Source organism: Synchiropus splendidus, chromosome 11, assembly GCF_027744825.2.
Source record: "Synchiropus splendidus isolate RoL2022-P1 chromosome 11, RoL_Sspl_1.0, whole genome shotgun sequence".
Classification (NCBI taxonomy): domain Eukaryota; kingdom Metazoa; phylum Chordata; class Actinopteri; order Syngnathiformes; family Callionymidae; genus Synchiropus; species Synchiropus splendidus.
Window position 1 is genome coordinate 5,042,961 of NC_071344.1, and position 21,044 is coordinate 5,064,004.

General features: G+C 44.2%; 3 protein-coding genes across 5 annotated transcripts in view; 2 read left to right on the forward strand and 1 right to left on the reverse strand.

Annotated features, from left to right (window-relative positions):
* The window catches only part of frmpd1b (FERM and PDZ domain containing 1b), a 29,773-nt gene extending 23,229 nt beyond the window's left edge, over positions 1 to 6,544 (forward strand). The window contains exons 15-17 of one of the 2 annotated variants that reach the window (XM_053878774.1): positions 238 to 439; positions 1,116 to 2,033; positions 2,114 to 6,544. In XM_053878774.1, the coding sequence (XP_053734749.1) occupies positions 238 to 439; positions 1,116 to 2,033; positions 2,114 to 4,566 (3,573 nt within the window). In that variant the 3' untranslated portion in view covers positions 4,567 to 6,544. The remainder of the gene's footprint in view (positions 1 to 237; positions 440 to 1,115; positions 2,034 to 2,113) is intronic. The other variant, XM_053878775.1, reaches the window with a different exon arrangement.
* Positions 6,545 to 9,250: 2,706 nt separating this feature from the next.
* On the reverse strand, positions 9,251 to 13,943 carry slc25a51b (solute carrier family 25 member 51b). The gene is made up of 2 exons (XM_053878779.1): positions 13,723 to 13,943; positions 9,251 to 10,609 (listed from the first exon to the last, which is right to left on the reverse strand). The coding sequence occupies exon 2, from the start codon at positions 10,546 to 10,548 to the stop codon at positions 9,610 to 9,612; it is 939 nt and encodes a 312-aa protein (XP_053734754.1). The 5' UTR covers positions 10,549 to 10,609; positions 13,723 to 13,943; the 3' UTR covers positions 9,251 to 9,609.
* A 208-nt stretch (positions 13,944 to 14,151) lies between these two features.
* On the forward strand, positions 14,152 to 20,241 carry ints10 (integrator complex subunit 10). Of its 2 annotated transcripts, XM_053878776.1 has the most exons (18): positions 14,152 to 14,620; positions 14,737 to 14,804; positions 15,290 to 15,393; positions 15,578 to 15,717; positions 15,823 to 15,904; positions 16,014 to 16,154; positions 16,522 to 16,696; positions 16,827 to 16,996; positions 17,060 to 17,199; positions 17,282 to 17,435; positions 17,522 to 17,604; positions 17,674 to 17,829; positions 18,297 to 18,408; positions 18,749 to 18,828; positions 18,891 to 19,053; positions 19,132 to 19,225; positions 19,420 to 19,488; positions 19,797 to 20,241. In XM_053878776.1, the coding sequence occupies exons 1-18, from the start codon at positions 14,492 to 14,494 to the stop codon at positions 19,951 to 19,953; spliced, it is 2,217 nt and encodes a 738-aa protein (XP_053734751.1). In that variant the 5' UTR covers positions 14,152 to 14,491; the 3' UTR covers positions 19,954 to 20,241. The 2 variants fall into 2 exon arrangements, with proteins under 2 accessions (XP_053734751.1, XP_053734753.1); XM_053878778.1 differs by lacking the exon at positions 19,420 to 19,488 and having other exon boundaries at positions 14,158 to 14,620.
* Positions 20,242 to 21,044: the final 803 nt, after the last annotated feature.

The window sequence follows — 21,044 nt, forward strand, 5'->3', positions numbered from 1 at the left end:
CTCAGCTGGCCGGAGTCCTTCCATTCTTGAACAAATATAGGTCAAACATTTCTGCCTCACCACAGACCCTGCGCAGCCTGAGGGAGTGTGTAGAAGCTATTTTAAGCTAATTCCCTGGACTCAACAGTGACTCTCTCCTCTTCTTCCTCCCACTCTGCTGCCTTTTCTCTCCCAACCTTTGGCTAAAAATCACGTCCACTTCACCCCATTCTTTGCAATGCTCCCCTCCACTTGCAGCCATTTGCCTTACTGATGGACTCTCTGGCAGCCAAAGACTTAGCGTGTCTTCTGAGGGGCTACTGCAAACTCCTGGTCGATCCCAGCCTCAATGTCTTCCGTCTGGGGCGCCCGAAAGTGAGGGTGCACCGAATTCCTGCTGAAGAAGGTGTGTGTGGAAAGGTCGCCGTTGTAGAGGGCGTGTGCTATGAGTCCCTATCAAGTGAGCAAATACGGTTTCACTTTTACCACCTTTTTTTTCTGGCTTCGGCCTTTTTATTCACCACTAGAGCATCGTTTTGTGACATATCCGCAGGGTTGGGTATGGCCTGGATTTCATCCCAAACAATGAACACTTTTACAAACAGCTACAATAATGTAATAAGTGTTTTTTTTTATCTCAATTTTTTCTTTAATTATTTAGGACTCTCCACTAGATGGAGAATCTTGATCTTACTTGTTGGTCAACACACGTGGAATGCATAACATAATACCTGATTTTTCATTTACGTATTATTATCTCATTAGACTTTTATTAATCATTATTAAGTTCTTATTAGCAGTTTGTTCAGCATGACTGTATTACACCTTTGTGCTTTGAACAATGCTCGACAATAGCGTAAATTCTATTTATAAAAAATGTTCAGACGTAGCGCTACCACAAGAACGTCAAGGTAACTTAATTCTGGCTGACATCTATCAGAGTTATGTTCTCCAAAATGACAATATAAACTAAATAATGACTGAGATCGCAACTACAGCCCGACCTGAATTTAAGATAGACATCCTGTACCCAACCCTAAGCAGCAAACCGTGGTCGCACCAGTAAAACCATTGTGTCACCAACATCCACATCAACTGCTTACTGTGTTCTTACTGGTATTCTTTGCTGCCTCCAGGTTATGTCTCCCGGTGCTGTAGTGATTCAGATGACTCATCTGATTCGGATGACCCAATGGATTCCCAGAATCCTGACCCAGCATGTGAGGACTGGGAGGAGAGAAGGAGAGAGGCGGAGGAAAAAGGGAGAGAGGAAGACAGAAGAGAAAGAGAAGAGCACAGTGGCAAACAGGAAGTGAAGATAATAGTCACATCAGAGGGTAAAGAATGTGAAAGTCCGGCTGAAGAAGGTGCTACAAGTGGGCTGCGGAAGTCGTGTGCGATAGATGAGCAGATGAATCTGGAAACATCGTGGTACCACACTGATCCTCGCGTCACCAGCAGTTTCTCCAGCCTCTCCAGCGGCTCGTTGAGTGCGGCCCTGGAGGAGAGCAGTGTGGCAGCCGCGTCGCGACTGGATTCACGATCCGGCGATGAGCTGCCGTCCTTGGACGTTCACCAGCCTTTTCTTTTGGAGCCAAAACGACGGCTTCGCCCCGCCAATCTCAACCATCACGGAAAAGACCACTCCTACCTTTGCTTTGCAGACCTCTCCAAGACGGACGTTCTGCCGAGCCCATCAGAGGCAACCAGCGACGATGATGATGAAAAGGAGGTGGTGGAGGAAGAATTACGAGTGCAGGGACTTCGGAGGATTTCTAAGATTCCAAGTTCAAGAGATCTTAGAATGATTGATACTATACCGTTTGACAAATCACCAGTTAAGAGAAGAAAAAAGGTCCCTCCCAAAGTCCCAATTCGGACCAGTTCCATTCCCAAGGCAGAGAAGCGACTTTCTAAAGACGAAGAGGGAATGTTTTTAACACCGTCGCCAAACCCCAAACCGTCTTATTTGTTCAAGGACGGAGCCTCAGAATCAGAAGACGAGTTCTTTGATGCACAAGACAGATTCACCCCACCAAATGCTGCCCTATCAGGTGAGCTGAGCGTGTTGTGTCCTGTCTGTATGACCTCAAGAGACAAGCAATACTAATGATTTCTGCCTCTTTTCTTGCAGATGCTGAATTGGCTGACCAGAAAAATGCTAATCGTTTAAGCGTGACCAAGAACGGCCTTCAAGCTAATGTGCACTCCGCACCTACCAATAACACACAAACACCCAAAATCCATGTTAGCAACAAGGGACCACCTACTGCACCTAAAAATATACTGCCTAATAAACCAAAGCCCTTTGAAAAGCCAGAAGTCAAGGTCAAACCACCATTAGCCCCCAAACCCCAGCTACCTCCTAAACCTCAGATAATTCCACCCAAGTCGCCACAGCACGGGAGGTCATACGCCCATTGCAACGGCGACGCCTCTGGACTCTTGGAAATGGAGCCGGACACAATGGAGTTCAAGTCGGTAACATCTGGAGCAGGTGGATTGCCCCTGTCCTCTCCTCTCATCACTGCGGTGCGGTGTAGCAAACAGCCCGTCACACTCCAGAATGGCTGTCACACTAAAGGCCAAGAAAGCATCGTAAAACCGATACAACAAAATGGAGTCCATGTTTCCAAGGAAAATAATCTCCGCATGAAAGACGGAAGTGGATCCCCTAAAATCGAGGGTAAAACCACTGTGATTACGAAAAAGCCACCAAATCTTCCACCGATCCCTCTGTCCAATTCGGGCTCAAAGTTAGCCGCTCCTCCTCCGGTGCCTCCGAAACCAACCTCCCCAACAAATCTCCACCCCTTATCCTTACCTGCAAGTTCCCCTGTCTCCCCGACTGACCCAGGCAAAGGCATCTTCACAGACAATGTCAGTCCATCAAACGGAATTCTTCCTTGGAGTAGCCGCAACGGCAGCGTACAGTCAGGACCTAGGCGGGTTTCAGTGAGCCATGAGAGCCTGTCACCCAAAAATACTGACGTCCCAGTCATCAGCTCCCTCAGCTCATCCAACCCTAAGAGTCTGGATAATAGAGAACCAGGAAGACCAGGATCAGGGTCGGATTTAAGAACCAGCTCCTCTAGTCTTGGAGGAAGGTTACCAGCATCGGCCCTCAGGGGGAAGATCCAGGCACTTCCCTGGTACATGACCCGGTCCCAAGAGATTCTGGGAACTCTGGACTATCCTTCAACCAGCTCAATTAATGGTGACACATCTGGATTTGGCTCTGGTTTGTCTGTAGCCAGCGGTTTATCAGATCTGAACAAAACTCCTGTGAAAGAAAATGAGGGTGTGGCCTTGAAATCTGGAGGCAAGGGGACCATTTTGGATGATGGCGCCGAAGTTGTCATTGCCACTATCAAGGAGGCTCAGGATGTTTGTATCAAAAAGTCCAATGGGATGAATGGGTCACACCCCAATCTAAATTTCAAAGAGACTCTTTCACATAGTGGGAGTGTATCATCAGAGCAGCCTCAGTCCCGGAACCATTCAGCCGTGGGACTAGGAGGCGTGTCCAACATGCAGATTGGAGACTCTCCTACGTCTTCTCTCGCTGACAGCACCCCTCCACAGCAACACCGGGAGGCCTGTGGCTGTCGCACTGTATATGCCAACTGTTTCAGCGGGGACAATGAAGATGGCATCAGTTTTGATGAGGAGCTAACCATTTATGAATTTTCACGTCGAACAAAGCCCAAAACAGCAAGACCACCCCCTGCTTCTTCCCCTACCGGACCTTCTCCGAATATCTTGCTACTTCTCAAGGACAACCCTCGTCCACTATCGGCGTTCTCCACTGCCTCTTCGGAACTCAGCCCCTTGGTCTCGTGTCCAGTGTCTCCCTCTACCTCATTCAATGGTTCCCTTCGCACCCTTACCAACAAGAATTACGGTGGGCTGAAGGGAGGTTTTGCATCTCTGAGACAAGACATTGATCAGCTTTTATTGGTCTTGGAAAGGGGTTCCCCTGATCCGCTTCATAAGCAGGATGCCGCCTGCATTAAATTAGGACCTGACTTAAATCACAACAGAAGCGAGGCAAACACAAATTTAATGCCAGGTGCATCTTGTACTGGGACAAACCCAGCCGCGATGACTGAGGCAGAGAGAAGTCTACTTCAGGCGGAAGCTCGACGGTTGGCATCCGGGTGTCAGCGTGCCACACGAGTAGGATGGGCCCCGGACGAAGCTCTGCGTTCTTTATCCAACAGCTTCAGTGCCCTGGTTCAGCTGTCAGCAGCATGCCTGCGAAACAATCCCTGTCCTGGCTGTGACATCTGTCATGACTCAGGTCTGGCAGATGGGGATAAGGACGAAGACAGCCAGGAGGCCATGGACAAGTTGAAAGAGATAGTGTCGCTCTACCGTGAGTTCGTGGGAGCTGTTGAGACAGCAGGAACTGGAGCGGGGAGTAAAAGTTTAGGCCTCACTGGGTCTGGAGAAACTGATGGAGTGAGGCTACTTGCCAAGCGCTGCACTGTACTTATCTCCTCAGTTTTCGCACTCACGCAGCTCTTCCGTACTCGCACATTGGACACGGCAGACACGCCAAGTAGCATACCTCTCAACTTTTGAACTCTGATCTACGAACATGTACTCAGCCCGGGGTTCTTGTACAGCAGTGCCATGCCCTCCGCAGCACACATATCCACTATTGAACAAACACAATATAGAACTTTAAAAAGGACACTTTGTGGACGCATATGGACTATGCATTTGTATATATGAATTTTATAATTATCTTATCTTATTTTATTATACGATATGCCTATGTAAGGACGGATTAACCATGTACGTATTTATGTATTTATTTTTACAATGTTTGCACCATGGTCTGTGACATACAGGAAAAAAAATCTCACTGGAATTTTTATTTTTCCCTCTTGATGACAGTATTATGTTGACTGCTGCTTTATGAACTCCCCTCAAGGTGTAATCTGTAAAGTGTCATTTTACAGATTTAAACATTCACACTTTAACCTAAAGTCTGGTTACTAATTGATTTCTTTGTATGTGCGGTGTATTTAATTTCATGACAAAAAAAAAAGTAAATCACCTTAACATTGCAGGGAGAGCACTTTTGACTGTTACAGATTGCACCTTTTTATAAGACACGCCCTTGTGTTCAGTGTTTTTTACCTTTTCTTGCTTGGTCCTGACTGACTCCATGTGACTTGTTCATAGAAAAGTATAATCATTACCCAAATGTATGCAGTATTACGTTTCCATCCAAAGGACTTTATACAGTATATGAGAGCGAGGCCCTGCAAACACAGCAATGGATCTTATTTATGTTTAACATCCGTGTCTGCACAAGAGTGACTGTTACCGTATTTCAGATGTAGCATAGATCCAAACTCCTAAAACCACTGAGCCACCTTTTTTGGACTGCTGTATACTGAAGTTCCACTTGTACATTTTCACCTTCATGGTCTTTCTCTACCTTTAGTTTACGGCTATGCAAACCCATCCCCGCGTATACACTCCTGTTTTGTCGTGCCAACCAAAACAGAACATCGACACGTTTGCCTGACTATAACAAGAAATGCCCTTGTTTGGAATGCCGGTTCTCAACTCCTGGAAACACTCATAAGAGATGCTTGTTCTTTAAATGAGGACTCCTGTTCATATCAATGTCTGTGAATTGTCAGTAAAAAGATAATGCTACCTGATCAGTCTGTTCAGTGTTCATCGATCGCCAAGCTCACTTTGTGTGACGATCATAAAATGGTTTCGCATAGTTTTCGAGGGCTTTTATGTGGAGGCCCATGTGACTTCCCAATCTGCAGTGCAGCAAAGATCTAGAGTATGTGTGACAAATTCATGCGGCAAAAGCAGAATCTGGCACGCAAGGTCTTTTAATACTATTTTAAAGTAGCACCAAAACCCTCCACTGCCTGTTCATGTCATAACCACACAAAAATTCATTTTTTTCAAAAAGCAAAAAATGACTTAAATGCTACAAGAAAAGGAAATTGGTCCTTACACAATCACCAAAATTCAACTTTTGCATTTTAATCAATATTTTCGCTTTTCTTGATGTTCCCATGGTCCAAGGATGCCAGACAAGTTTTTATGTCATTTTTTGGCATTTTGCGTGTGGGCCGGCCCTGAGTTTCGGCTTTTTGAAGCAAGTGAAGTTGTTCAGTCGACAATTTATGGATTAGCTTTGTGCTAAAATTAGACATTGTGTACAATACATTTTGTTCAGTCTCAGACTGGGACTGTTCAAAATTCTGTTTGACACCCAGCTCCAGAATCAAATGTGTGACTCTATGGAAAGTATCCTTCACTGGAGCTGCTGAGCTGAAAACTGAGGTGATTTCAGGGCTTTGACTTCATTCATTTCAACTGGATGAATCAGGCTCAGGAAGGGTGGTGGTTGAACATGAATTTAACCAGAATAAGAAGAGAATTTGTTCATCTTTCCGGGGTCATTAGCATTTTCACCTGTTTGTTGGAGCTTAGTAGCGTTTCACAAGCACGATCTGTCTTCAATATGGAGCCGATGTACTTGCATATGCTGGGAATAAAACCTAACCTAAAAGCTGGCTCTCTTTCTTGCATGTGTTCAGTTGAAGGCTCTCACCTGCTGAAGCTCAGGTTTGCTCCTGCTTTCGGCTATTTTCAAATATGGGTTATTTCACTCTCGTCACATTCCACAAAGATGCAAGGATGAAAAACAGCACAGGCGTTGAGAGAAAGATGACCTTGACCATTGAACCAAGGATCTGCCGGAGTGCCGTTTTAAGGACATACATCTGGAAATATCAATGGAGATTCATTGATATGGAAATAATTTGGAATTATTAAATGTGTTTGGAAATACATACATATGGTAAGAGAGGAATCACTATACATGTACAAAAGTAAAATAAGTAAATGTAGATATACATAATATAGATGACAATAAGGAGGGAATCATACTGAAATAAATACATCAGTTAAAAAAGCACCATAACCTTCTGTATTTACTTTTATTTCAGACTTGTTCATTATTAGGGCCATTTTTTTTATTTGCCCAATCATCACAGGAGTTGATAACAATCTGTTTGGGCTCCACAGATTCCGATGAATGCACTTAGAAAGAAAAGCGCAGACAGACAGTCTTATCAGTCCTGCTGCAGTGACAATACTTCTAAGAAGGATTACATCCCAAAGTGGCGTCAGCTAATGTGCTCATGCCACCTAAACCTTGACAGAGCTTGTAGCACATAATGAGATCTGAATGTATTTTGAAGTCCTATTGGTAATTTCAGCTGTTTTAGTTTGTGTGTTTTCATTGTGAAACAAGATTTGTATTTAAATCCTTAACTTATCTATTGATTCGGGATAAAGCACCCGGCGGCTTCTTACAGCAGCTGAACGCTCCCTGATCCAAAGTTCACATCAGATTGCCCTTAATCTGATCTTTATCTATAGTCTGACCTCTTGGCCCACTAACCCTAGCAAGTCTTGGGGTGTGGCCTGACTCTGCTTCTGCAGATGCTGCCATTTCAAGACCAATTAGACATGTGACACGAGTGTGATCAACATGTACGCTCATTATTCTCTTATAAAGGAAGAAAGATCGTAGAAGATGTGAAAAGTCATACACCGGCATGGAGGTGGACACAGCTCAAACACACCTTCCCAATTTTCTCTGCTTCCATTCTTATTTTCTGAAACATAACTGCTCAGCATCAGCATCTGTTGCGCTCCATACTTAACTTAAAGCTAATGTTAAGCAGGTTAGAACGATTCTTTTGAAATGCCAGATGTCGTTGAGAACACAGACGTGAGGAAATGGTCAGCCTTCTCCCAGCGCTGAGTCCAACTCCCAGCCTCCTTCCATCACTTCAGTGCCTCCTAACTCTCCTCACTGCTCTGAATCAGCTGGCTTCTTCCTGTCAAATGAAAGATGTCCCAGTCAAGACATCACTTCATCCAGGAGATGGCAGCCATGTGGCTTTACCCATGTTCTGAAATGGTATATTAACATTTCCAGTCCTGTTTCATTCATAGTTTTATTATTCAATTATTTTATATTTTAAATACAACATATATTCTTTCTTCAAGGAGTTAACCATAGCTCTCCTCATTGCATCCAATTCAAGTGCCTGTTTTTCTGTGATTTCACAATGCATCTCAGAGAACAGAGCTTAAGTCAGCTTTTTTCCCTCATATTAAAAACTTAGCTCATTGGGTTTTTTTACAACTGTTGATTTGAGTTCATTATTTAGTTGTTCTCGTATTACTGAACCTGTTAAATTTGAGGGTTTGACTGAGGGTCATTATTCGGTGTGTAAAAGTTTTTGTGTTGGTTATGACAGTTTAAACCAATATTTCCACGACCTTCTTTGTCTAAATTCTCTGTCCATAGATCTGTGAGCTGCAGAGTAAAATGAACTGCCGATCCTTCACAGGGTCATGTTTTTAGGGGTCAAATGAAACAGCAGAATCATGGTAAAACCACTAATAAAACTGATATGCTTGAACATAAAATAAATTCAAATATAAAGAAGACAATATGAAACACAGACAGCATATACATCATAAAAAAGTGTATCGGGACGTTTTTAATCCATATTATAGCCAATAAAGTAGAACTATAATATTGGCGAAAAGAATAATTTTGGCTTTTCACTTGCTTGTTGAACTTCAGTTGCAACTAAAAAGTGGCACCCAAGTCAGTGATTGGCAGCTTTTTAATAGCTTACATTTGGTTAATTAGAAAAATCAAATCATGCATTGAAATGTTGTGCTTTGAAGAACCATTGTCTCAGTTCTGAGACATGGTGTTTTTTTTACATACGGAACAACTGCAGTAGCTTTAACAACAGAGAACAGGATCAAAAGGGCGAGCAAGTGCGACCTCTGACCCCTGGTCCTCAGTGTTCTGGTGCTCCACGTCTAGCGACTCCCTCTCCAGGCAGGCTGCATCTACTCGAGCCAGAAATCTGAGCCCATTGTGTCAACAGATGTTACGGACAGGAGGCGCGAAAGTGTGAGTCGAGGCGCAGACACGCATGAATGATACGAGCCTCATTGCATTAACAAGAGAGAGGCACAACAAAGACCTTTGCTGTACTGTCACTTCATCACAGTCAGTTATTAGTACAAAGGTTTGGGTTTTCACTGATCATACCTGTGAATAAATTAACTAAATTCTGGATTTTCTTTTTACTAATCAATGGGTATTTCAGAAGATCTCGCTCTACACAGAACCCCTCTTCAAATGCCAACTGACTTAGTTCTTCAAACCAAATAGGCAGAGAAGTCAAATGCCAACAATCATTTATTATACTGGTTGTGAAACAGTTCAGAGGCAGCATCCGGAGTGAAAGCTTTCGGGAATCCCTTCATTCACGAAGATCTGAATGTGTAAAAGTGCTGTTTTCTCAAAGAAAGATTTGGACCCTGGCACGAGCAGTTTGGAGGCTAAAGCCTGGTTTTGGTTACAACACTTAGCTAAGTCACACTGACATGTGGTCACCTCACGACTGTTGGCCCCGATCACATGAGCGAGCTGTTTGCTGAGTCAGACAGCAGGTGAGCTGCTCTGTGATTTTGACTTTTCACAACTGGCCGTTGAATGCTTAACAAGGCTTCTGTTAGACTGGGCGTGCGGTTGTCCTCTCAGAAGAGCTTCAGAAGTAGTTCGTAGGTGGCGTTGATGATGCCCCAGGAGAGCAGGGAGCGATGGTAGTTAAGGTGCGCCCCTCTGAAGAGCTTGGCCAGGCTTCTCCCTCGCTCTCTCCACACCGTCAGGAGGACCTCTCGGCAGGGCTTGAACGGTCCACCCACCTGAGACTGAGCTCTGGACTTGACCACATTTAAAGGGTAGAATAAGATACCCAGGGCGGCCCCCAGGACCCCCCCACAGACAAAATCATTGACCAAGTGACCAGCCCGGCTGGTGGCCTCAGGTAGCTGCTCCTTGATTGGTCCCCGGAGCCCAAAGAACAGCACGTTGCTGGGGCCGTTACGGAGAAGGATGGGTACTAGGCCTCGGTAGTACTCTCTGATACCAAACTCGGTAAAAAGTGTCCTAAAGGTGTGTGCGGTGTTGTTGAAGCGGCCATGGTGTCGATGATCTTGCAGAAGAGTCTGCACGCGCTCAAAGGGCATCAAGAGAGCCTCAGCTGTTCCTGCCAACGCCGCCGCAAAGCTTCGCGTGACCAGCTCTGGCATCCCGCTGCCCTGGGCCCGATCTAGTAAGACCCTGGAGAAGTCCTCGTACAGGCCGAACATGATGGCCACTGTGGTGCTCTTCTGCAGCAGCGGGGGGAGCAGGCCCCGATACAGGTTCCTCAGTCCATCGCTCTGGAGCTGCCGCACCGCCTCGGTGGCCAGCACGCCGTGCAGCTGCTGTCGGAACAGAACCTTCTGGATGGGAAACGTCACCACAATGTTGGTAAAAGCAGCAATAGAGCCACAGACATAATGTTTCCCGTGAGGCCCCAGTGTGGAACTGAGATTGCCGCCAGGGAGCAGGGCTCCTCCCCCTGCGTTGGCCAGATTGGACTGAGGCTGCGATGACCGGGTTGACTCGGAGTCCATGGTGCGAACAGCCATGTGAGGCCCAGTGGACGATCCTCTCACATCACTTCAGTGCTTCTCACCAAATGTGTCCGCCCTGCAGGAGAAGAGTCATTTGGTAACTGTTAAGTTATTACAAATATTTCAAATTACTTTAATCTCATCTTAACTTAACTTTAAGCTGATCACCCGATTGACATAAACAGGATCAGTAGCTCATAATTGCTGCAACAGTTTTGTTATGAAAGCCGAAACTGTTGAACAAAGACAAGTGCTGAACTAAAATAATGCACACAAGACACACCCTTGGCAAATTCATGGTGATGCAATAGACATGTTCCTGCCAACTTCTCTCACTAGAAGTCGCCAAAGTAAACTAGCTTTCTATCCAGGTCTTCTTTAGCTGTTAACATGCTTTGGGCTGTTTATAACTGGCAGCTCCGACCAAGCCACTTCAGAATGGCCTTCATAGCAGAACAGATCAACGTATGCTGCACCATAAATAAATAAATAAAAACCTTTATGACACAGCTCTCTTTTTATCCAGCACCACTGTCTTCCATATGCGGAAGTTCCATCACAAATCATTCTAAACTCACTTTACCAGCCGCTCCCACCTCTCAGCAGAGGAAGAAACACATCACTTGGGTCTAGAGACAGTTCATTTGCTGCCATGTTGATCAGTCTACATCGGAAATGTCAAATTATTACAGTAATTAAGTAATTCATTTTGACAATTATGACTTCATATATTAAGTCAGCAGAAAAAGAAAAAAACTAATATTCCCACAGCACATACAGTACTATCGTCACAGCACACTAATGCTTTAAGGTCTTCGGTAAACAGTATAGACAGAAACAGAACACAATTGTTATTGTATACATGCACAATGAGAACTATGCAACACAGTCAAAGAGTTGATTCATAACCTGTAAATCAACTGAAACATGGCATGAGGTGGTTTTCAACACAAAGCTGCCCAGTGACTGATGACTAGTGACTCACAACATTCACTGTTCACTGCTATTGTGAAGAAAAGTCATACTTATTAGCAGGGCTGCTGGTCTACACCTGCAAATATGGTAATCCACATGGAAGAATGAGGATTTAAAGGGACACCCACATGTAACCCAAGAATGACAGTTGCTCTGCTCACAAATATGCCAGTACAAATGATGAAGAGCAAGAAATGCCAGCTGCCCTAAGTCTGAAACCTTTTGAACACGAGAAGGGCCCAAGCTCATACAAGTACAAAAGTACAGAACCAGGAAACCATCAAAAAGAAGTATTTTGCTACTGCAGGGGTCAGGTTTGAACTGCCGTCAAGTTTGGGTGAGGGTCAGTGTCTGGACTTTGAGAAGCTGAGGCAGGTTTAGATAATTTCAGGGAAACCCTCAGACAGATCAGGCAGTTCTAACTGGCTTGTGATAACAAGGATTACACCACACAGGATGAGGAAGGTCTCAAAGTTATGTACCGACTGACTTGGGGAATTATGAGCCCATTTAAGAGCAAATCAAGTCCAGCCTAAAGATAGAGAGTGAAGGGGTGGGGCTTCTAAAGTCATATAAGGTTGTTGTGACCAAAATACATTCCCCTAGCACTGTGAACACCAGCAGAACTAAAGTCAACACCCCATTGACATGTAGGAACAGATTGCGGATTCTTGAGTTGGCGGGGATCTATATAAAGGACAGCAGTTGCACTTCATCGACTACACTTTTGAAGAAAACCCTTTAAATTTGACAGCACTAGTTTCACTGCTTCACCGTCAACATTCTGGCCAAATAGAAATGTCAGCTAACTGGACAGACCATGTAAGATTGCTCTAATGAGATCATTGTTGTTGGTAAACAACCAGGACCTCCAGCAGTAGAGTGAAATGTTTACAATACATAAAGCTTTTTTAAAACACACATGTTTGATGTGTGCCTTATCGCTCCGTGACAGACAAGAATACTAAATAAGGTCTAGTGGTGACCAGTTTCAGGAAATTAAATTAGCACAGTAGAGAAAAGTATTATGCACATCATTTGTTGGCCTTTGTGTTTGCATATATCCCAGATGTGGAAAATATCCCCTCAAATAGACAGACATCCAATAACGTCCTGTTCAGTGAAAATGACTGACCATAGAAATACAATTTCTATAGTACAAACACAATTTCTGATACAGCTTTGTTGCTTTTGTTGATGGACACATTTATTCTCATTCAAAAACAGAACACAGGAAATACACATATACATCTGTGTTTTAAGAAGTAGTTTTACCAAATTTGACACACATCAATCAAAAGGCAGTCTCTCAAGACATTTCCTGTTATATAGATGTAGTTTGGCACAAAAGTTAAACATCCAACAGCCCACTCATTCATTCTTATATTGTTGCTGATTCTGTCAAAGAGAGCATGAACACCCTGGACAGAACACCAGTCCATTACAAGGCACATTTAGACAACCACTCACAGGAGGAAGGAAATCAGAGTGGAGGAAAAGGAGCCATAAAAGAACACGCAAGCACAGGGAGAACATACTGAACACTGAAAGAAACTGGGTTCATTTCTCACACACACACACACACACACACACACACACACACACACACACACACACACACACACACACACACACACACACACACACACACACACACACACACACACACACACACACGACCTTCTAATACAAATGCATCAGTTATAGCGTTGTTGTTCAAATAAATCATAGCAATGCGGTTCTTCATTGTTGACTAATATAGTATCAGAATCAATGACTAACTGATTGTGCTACTTCCTGAAGCCATGCATAACTCTCACCGTCAAATAAGAGAAAATAAGAAAACCGAAACAAGACATTAAGCAAAATAGTTTTCAAAAAATATGGAATCGAAGACTCAATGAAGCATATTTTGCTGTGTTTATGCGGATAAGCAGCAGGCACCTTAACAGGGTGGTTAACTAGCCTGGCTTAGCTTAGCAACAGAAGCCCGTCGCGGGACTTTGTCAGTCAGAAATAACATGACAACACGATAACGACTTGGCGGTGGAAAATAAACACAACGGTGAGGATGAGTCAGTCCAACAGAAATGCTAACATGCTAGTCTGCTAATGTGTCGCGTCAAAGAGGACACGACTGCACATGACAGGGGAAAACATTGGCCCATGAGGAAGACAGCGTCTTCCACGTTACACACACCAGCGCGTGTTTACCTGTCGTGTTCTCCAGTCGCTGCCCGGTCCTCGGACAGGTGGAGGGAGAGGTATAGCGTTCATACAGGGCCACTAGCACTGGAGGTCGTCTGTGCAGAACCAGCAGGTGACGGCCCATCGTCTGCACATGCGCGACTCCGCCAGGGTCTGCTGGTTGGCTTGCCCAGAACAGCGATGTTGTTGGGGAAAAATAAGGTTAAAAAACAATCGCGTGCAGTACATTCTGGAGTTAATGCAATAGTATGCGTAATCGTAGGCTCGTATTCGCAAGGAGAAAGAATAAAGTGTGAGCGTGAGTGTTTTTGGTGTGTAATTGATATGCTGACGGTTTTGTTTTTAAATTTGTTTCGTGACATATAGTCTATTAGTAACATAGCGATGTGATTATTGATGAAGTTAGTTCGATACCTTATGTATGTCGTAAAGCAGTAGCTTTGTCGTGAAACAAGCGTTACGACAATATGACGTCACCACTCAATTCATTTTTGGTAAATAATGGTCCACCCTCTACTTTTGTGGAATATTCATCTCTTACCGTTTGTTTGATTTGTTTTATTGCGTAGCCGGGTTTCGAAATCGCGTCCGAGAATTTCTGTACTCATGGCCAAACGCTTGAGTCCTACCATTCACTCATGTTTTGCGTGACTTGCTTCATCGATTGTGATGCTAACGACTTTCATAAAGGCTCGCCTGTTCAACATCGTGGATTAGCGAACCTCGACTACACCTTCATAGTTGCAGCCTCCAGCTGGCAAACGACCCGTTTAAGATGTCGGCACAAAAAGATTGCGAGTTTTTGGTGAAGAGAGCGCGGGAGCTGGTGTCGGAAGACCCGTGTGCGGCTAAAGCTTGGCTCATCACAGCCAGGACCCTGTACCCTGCAGACTTCAACATCCAGGTAACGTCTCGCTGCATCACACCGAATATAACAGATCTTTAAACTGCTCTGAAGATGAGATCACGAGACTGCATACATGTCTTTTGATTTGTGTTTTGATGTCAATATTTCTGCAGTATGAAATGTACAATATTGAACGCAACTCGGAAAAGACAACGTGTGCTGGGAGACTACTGTACGACATGTGAGTTACACAAAACATGATGTATGATGTTGAAACAAAGCGATATTTACTGTTTACTGTATATGCCTGTGCTGTGACGTGTAATTATACAGTTGCCTGTTAAACCTGCAGCGGGACAAGGACAAGTAAAAATCCTTTTAAACTCAAGAAATCAAGTATTATTAACATTATTTTTGATCCCGTATGTTATTGCAGCATCCAGAAACATTTTACGAGTCAAACATAATTGTAATTATTTATCAATATTGGTGGATGCTGGCAAGAAATTCCTGATTCCAAGAGATGTTAAACTGTCCTGTATTGAAGTTGTCGCTATTAACTCTGCTTCGTTCTGTAAAGAGTCCAACACACCTCACGAGATGCACTGACTTGCCATGGTGATGGAGTAGTTGAGATTACATCCCTTTGTTTAATTCAATCTCTTGAGCCTATAAAAACCTCAGAATTCTTACTCCTGTGACTGTTCAAAATATGTTTCTCTTTAGGTTCATGAACTTTCCAGATCAGCCAATAGTGTGGCGAGAGATTAGTGTCATCACTGCTGCCCTTCGAAGTGATTCACAAGACAAACATTCACAGTTTTTGCGAGGTAAGTGCGTTGTGCTTTGTGGAGTCAACTTTCAAGACTCCCCATGCTTGAGATATACACCTCTTATATCTATATTGTGATCTTCTTCAGAAATATTTATGACCATTCTAAGAAAATCCTGTACTGCTTGAGTTCAAACCAAAGACTTCACCAGTGTAATACATCCTACCATTGTGTCCAACAGGTCTGTTTGAAACTCTGCCTGGCCGAATACAGTGCGAGATGTTACTGAAAGCCACGGAACAATGTTTCAACACTTTGGAAAAGGCAGAAATGCTGCTGCTACTTCTGAAGCGCTTTCCAGAGTCTGTGGTCCAACATGGGGTGTGTCATGAATTATCCCATCTTCTTCAAGTAGCGCCTCCTGTGAGAGGCAACAAAACTGTAAGTGAATAAACATGTCATTAACAGCAACATTCTTTACTTCAGGTCAGTCTTGGTGAGACACTGTTGGAAGCAGAGGCATCAGAGAATATGGAGACGCCTGTAAACTGCTTCAGAAAACTGTTTGGTGAGTCAAATAGTTTGTACTTTGATGACTTACACACATGCGTATCATAGTTCATGAAATTATTTTCCGATAAGTAGCCTTTTACTGATGTTTTTTTTTTTTTTTCCAGTTTGCGATGTTCTCCCTCTGGTAATTAACAACATGGACATGCGTCTGCCAGTGACTCTGATGCAGAAGTACATGCTGAAGGCAGCCGAATTCTACATTTGTTATGTGACTCGAGGACCATCACAAGATGGACAGATGCATGGTAAAGTCCTTTGTAAATTCTCAGTGAGCTCTACACAGTGAATTTGTATTTTCAGCCATGGTTTCATAAATAAATCTCTCGATTTATGTTGGCTCACTGTAACAGTCTTATCTTTTGATACTGATGGACGTAGATGTGTTACCATTTGGGGGTGCAGACAGCTCAGGTGATCTCAGCGATGGGGGTTAGAGGCGAGGGACGTCCTGAGTCATGCCAGAACATGACACACATTGACAGGCAACTCACACCTATGTACGATTTACACTCCCCAATTAATATGTTTTTTGGACTGTGGGAGGAAACTGGAGTGCCTGAAGGAAAGCTTATGATGAGATGCAGATGGAGAAATTATTGCTTTTATTTGTAGGTTCCCAGGACGGCGGCTCACTGAAGTCTCCCAGTGTGTCTCGCGGATCACAGCGTTATGTGATAGATGGGCTGTCAGAAAAGTCGTCAGTGGTCACCGAACCGTGGGAGAAGCTGCTGGACATCCTGACTGTGGTGGGGGCTCGCTGCGAGTGGCAGGGAGACGTCGGACAGAGGTGACCTTTCTGTTTTTGAATCTCACACTGCATTTGATATGACATTGAATGAAACACAAGCAAGTCAAGCGTTTTTGAGTGAGTCAGTTTTTTAGCATCTCTTTAAATGTCTGTGTTCTCTCTGCTAAAGGAGCTTTGTGGACATGCTACAGAGAGTTAAAGAGCTCTGTCGCTACCGACCAGCGCTTGAGGCAGACGGACGCTCCCGTGGTTGGAGTCAGGTGGTCATCTGTGCCACGCTCGTCCTCTTCCGCAGCGCCTTCCTCTACGTCTCGTCTGTGCAGCCTGCGCTGTTCCAGGGTCAGCATTCATGAACTCTGTGGATGTGGATCATGTCGTGTTAACTGGTGATTTTCGCTCCAGGTTTGAACGCGCTGAGTTCCGGCCCGTGGATTCTGGTGGAGGATTTGAGTTCTGTGTACATGGACATTGAAGTGGAGAGAGGAGCAGTGAAGCATTCACACAAGAAACGCAAACTGGCAGAAGGCAGGGAGAAGACAGTGGTGAGGACGAATGCATCATCATCATCATCATCGTACTCCTCCTCCTCTTCCTCTTCCTCCGTATTGTGCTGTGTGTTGTCAGAGCTCCGATGACGAGGACGGGCTGGGGAAAGGTCGCGGTCGACTCATAATGGTGAATAAGACGGAGATGCCGGGTTGGTCCGAGACTCTGGAGAGCTTCTGCACAGCCAGAGAAAGTTGGGAGCTCCTTCACTCCCACGACGGACTAGAGAGCGGTACACAACATTGTGCTTCCATAGCTGTTTATATACTGGACTTGTGTGTTCTTTAAATGATTAAGTTTCTTGTGAATTTGTGACAGAATTCAAGAAAATTTGTGCATCGTGGAAGACAGAGAATTGGTTGTGGTTCCGGATCTTCCTCACAGACATGATCATATATCAGGTAGACCACATCCAATGATCTAGAGTTGTCATCGTGATGAATGAGCATGTGTGTGGAATTCCCTCCCAGGGTCAGTATCGTAAGGCCCTGTCCAGTCTGCACCAGATGGCCTCAGTTCAGCAGTCTCAGTTGGGCCTGCCGAGTCCCTCAGGTCAGACCAGTTTGGAGCAGCACAGAGCGCTGATCCAGCAGGCGTCCTGCCACTACGCCCTCGGAGAACACAGAGTAAGAACACATTCAACTGGTTTACGTTCAAATAAGAGAATGGCCAGCAGAGGGCGTTGTGTACCTGTGAAACTGACATGCGAGTTTCAGCTTCATGAGCTCTTAAAAATGATATGTAGACAGGCAGAACGTACCGCTTTGATGTGGAACAGAATGTTTGGGAAAAGATACATTTATTTTATCATCATAGGATTTAAACACATACCAGATTAGTTAAAATATAATTTGTTTTATAAATCCTATTTAAAGTTGAACGGTTAAAACAGTAAGAAAAAATAGCTATCATGGACAGTTTGCAAATATAAAGAGTGATAAAGAATATAAACAATGATAAAAAAGGAAGCTCAGTAAAGTAGAGAAATAATGTCTGGTGGCTAGGCCAATTACAGTAGCACAAGTCAATTAAAGAACATAAAATCAATCATAATGCACTCGTGCATTGATCATGATTATTGCTTATGCTTCAGATGGCCTGTGAAAAACTCCTGGACCTGGTCAGCGGACTCATCCCACCCAACCAGGAGCCGGCAAGGTCCACTGAAGATCAGTGTAAAGTCCGAGGAGGCAAACTGAGGAAAGGTAATGTGCAGAGGCAGATCTTAATCCAATGACTCGGGTGTATGGCGACACATGAACAGACCCAAAGTAACGTGCATGCGCTCGTGCTCAGTGAGAGCCATTTGTCTGGCAAACTTCAGTGTAGGCTACTGGGGGTGGTTGGTTGATGCAGCCCACCTTGTGTCATCATGCGATTGACTGTTGATTTTTAAAGTATTTTCAAAGACTTGCACGGTTATTGCTGTTGTGAAGCATATTATATATGCACTATTGTCCCTAGATAATGTTTAAAGACACAGTGCTGAACAGAAAATACAGGATCTCAAGGTTTGAATTTTCCTTCCACTTCTGTCCTCACCAGCCAACGACCTCCGGTTGCTGCCCTGCACCAGTAAAGCCATTGTGCCCTTCTGTCTCCAGATGATGTTGGCCTGCTTCAAGGTACAGAGGAGAGCGAAGTATCCCATAGTTGGTTTCGAGCTAAAACTCTTTTCTCTAATCAGCCTCGAGCGTTTGCCGACAATCGAGATGACCTGTCCCTGGGTCATGTGGTCGTGCTGCTGCAGTACGATTGGCCGCAAGGTGAGATGCTGTTTCTGAAGGCGGTGGACAAGATCTGTCAGCAGGGTGCCTTCCAGTACGAGAACTTCTTCAACTACGTCACCAGTATCCTTGCATTTGAGCCGACCTCCCTCTGCTCCAAGCCAAATAAAGATCTGTCATTCCTAAGCCAAACCTCTCCAGACATCGACATGCTGGAGGAGTTTGCGTACCTGCGGACACCAGAAGGAGGCCGGATCCAGCTGGAGCTGCTGCCCAACCAGGGAATGCTCATCAAGTGAGTGTCCGAGGCTTTTTGGAGACGTGGTACCTGGTTTTGTTGCCGCACTTGCTGGAGGCCACTGACCCATTATTAAAGTAGGCAGAGAGGAGGAGGAGGAGGGGTTTGTTCTCTAAATGGACGTCCTTCACTGTTTGTTGTGGACGACACTTGAATTCATCGTCACTGACAGATGTTGAATGTTCCCTCAGGAACCCCAATCCCGCCCTGGGGGTGGACTTAAATACCCTTCTTCTACAAGGGGTGCAGACCATGGACAGGTACCCCAGGCCCCCCCCCTCCACACCAGTCATCCCTCCCTCATTTCCAATCTAGGCTTGTCACCCCCAGTTTTTATTTGGGCCAGTCATTCCGTACCAATATGTTTTGGTTTGGTGTCGACATGTGTTTATTTGGGCCATTACTCGTCTTTCTGTGCTCATCGCTGTTGTCGATGTCGTTACTGCGAGATGATGTTTTTTCCGTCAGTTTTTATTGCCTCTTCATGACACTTGTTTCATTTCATGTTTACCAAGCTGAATGTTTTCATGCTGAGGGTCTGAGTGACACGGTGAACGTTCTCTTGCAGGCATCACACCGTCACCCGAGGGATCACCAAAGGAGTGAAGGAGGACTTTCGTCTGGCCATGGAGCGACAGGTGTCGCGCTGTGGAGAGAACCTGCTCAGCGTCCTGCATCGGTTCTGCATCAACGAGAAAATCATCATCATCCAGTCGCTCCCCTGAGGTGCTGATTGTACAAACAAGACTTTGATACAAAAACGTAAACAATTGCTTTTTCTTAACTTGTACAAACTCGTGACGCATATTGTTTTGTTTCTTTTTTAATGTTGTCCATGACCAGTGTGTCCAAATGTTTGGATATTTTGTTAAAATAAATTCCCTTGTCACACGAAGGTTTTGTTTGTGACTGATATTCACGGTTAATTTTAACTGTCACTCCATTATAAATAGTCACGTGGAGTCACATCTGTCGTCCCTCTAAATTCTTTGAGTTTTATATATAAAAAACAATTATAAAAAAAAGATATATATATATATATATAGATATATATATCTATATATATATATATAATCCACTGGGCGCCACTGTTTTGTAAAAAAAATAACCCCATGTTTATTTAACCATAAAAAAAATGTAGACTTTAGTCGAGTGGATATTTTCTGATGAATCTCTTTAAAGAAACGGTCCCGGGCTGTTTCATTAAAGGATGGCGGTGAGCACTGACACCAGGAACAGGAAAACAAAACCCACCGTTCCGATGTTTCCTAGAGACAACGGCTGCAAAGTGGATCTTAATCTAATCAAATCAAGTGATGTAAGCAGCTCAGACCGTCACAGCTTGATCAAATTTTAGGAGGCGGATGTGAGGGAGCGGTATGGTTTACACCTCCAGGTCATGAGATGATGGAAAGAAACCAATAACTTTGTGCTCCGTGCAGTAAATATGAACGATATGGGAAGTGATTGACAAAAGATGAAACGGGTGTCATATTTCTTCTGTGATCCACAAATGCTTCGTTTCGTTTTTTATAAACATCTTTACTGTTTAAACTTTTGTTTGTTTTTAAGTTGTGAATGCTTTACAGTTTCGTCCCATGGTACTGAAAGTCCACTTCTGACGCCAGAGTTGAACAATACTCTGTCAGTGTCACTTTGCAGGTCGTGGGAATCTTCATTTTAGGTCGTGGGTTAGCATAGGCTGCTCCTCTTTAACATGACTGCATATCAATCCCTGTCTATAAAAAACAGTAACAGGGCATTGATAAGGATCCGCAAAAACTGTGGCCAAACTAGACGTATCTAGCTGTCCTGG

What these genes read in the sequence shown, in the direction of transcription:
- slc25a51b (XM_053878779.1), bottom strand. Translation starts at nt 10,548, where the DNA reads ATGGCTGTTCGCACCATGGACTCCGAGTCAACCCGGTCATCGCAGCCT.
- ints10 (XM_053878776.1), top strand. Translation starts at nt 14,492, where the DNA reads ATGTCGGCACAAAAAGATTGCGAGTTTTTGGTGAAGAGAGCGCGGGAG. An exon ending in AGTCTGTGGTCCAACATGGG is followed by an intron (nt 15,718 to 15,822) that starts GTGTGTCATGAA and finishes TCTTTACTTCAG; the next exon opens with GTCAGTCTTGGTGAGACACT. An exon ending in GCAGCCTGCGCTGTTCCAGG is followed by an intron (nt 16,997 to 17,059) that starts GTCAGCATTCAT and finishes TTTTCGCTCCAG; the next exon opens with GTTTGAACGCGCTGAGTTCC.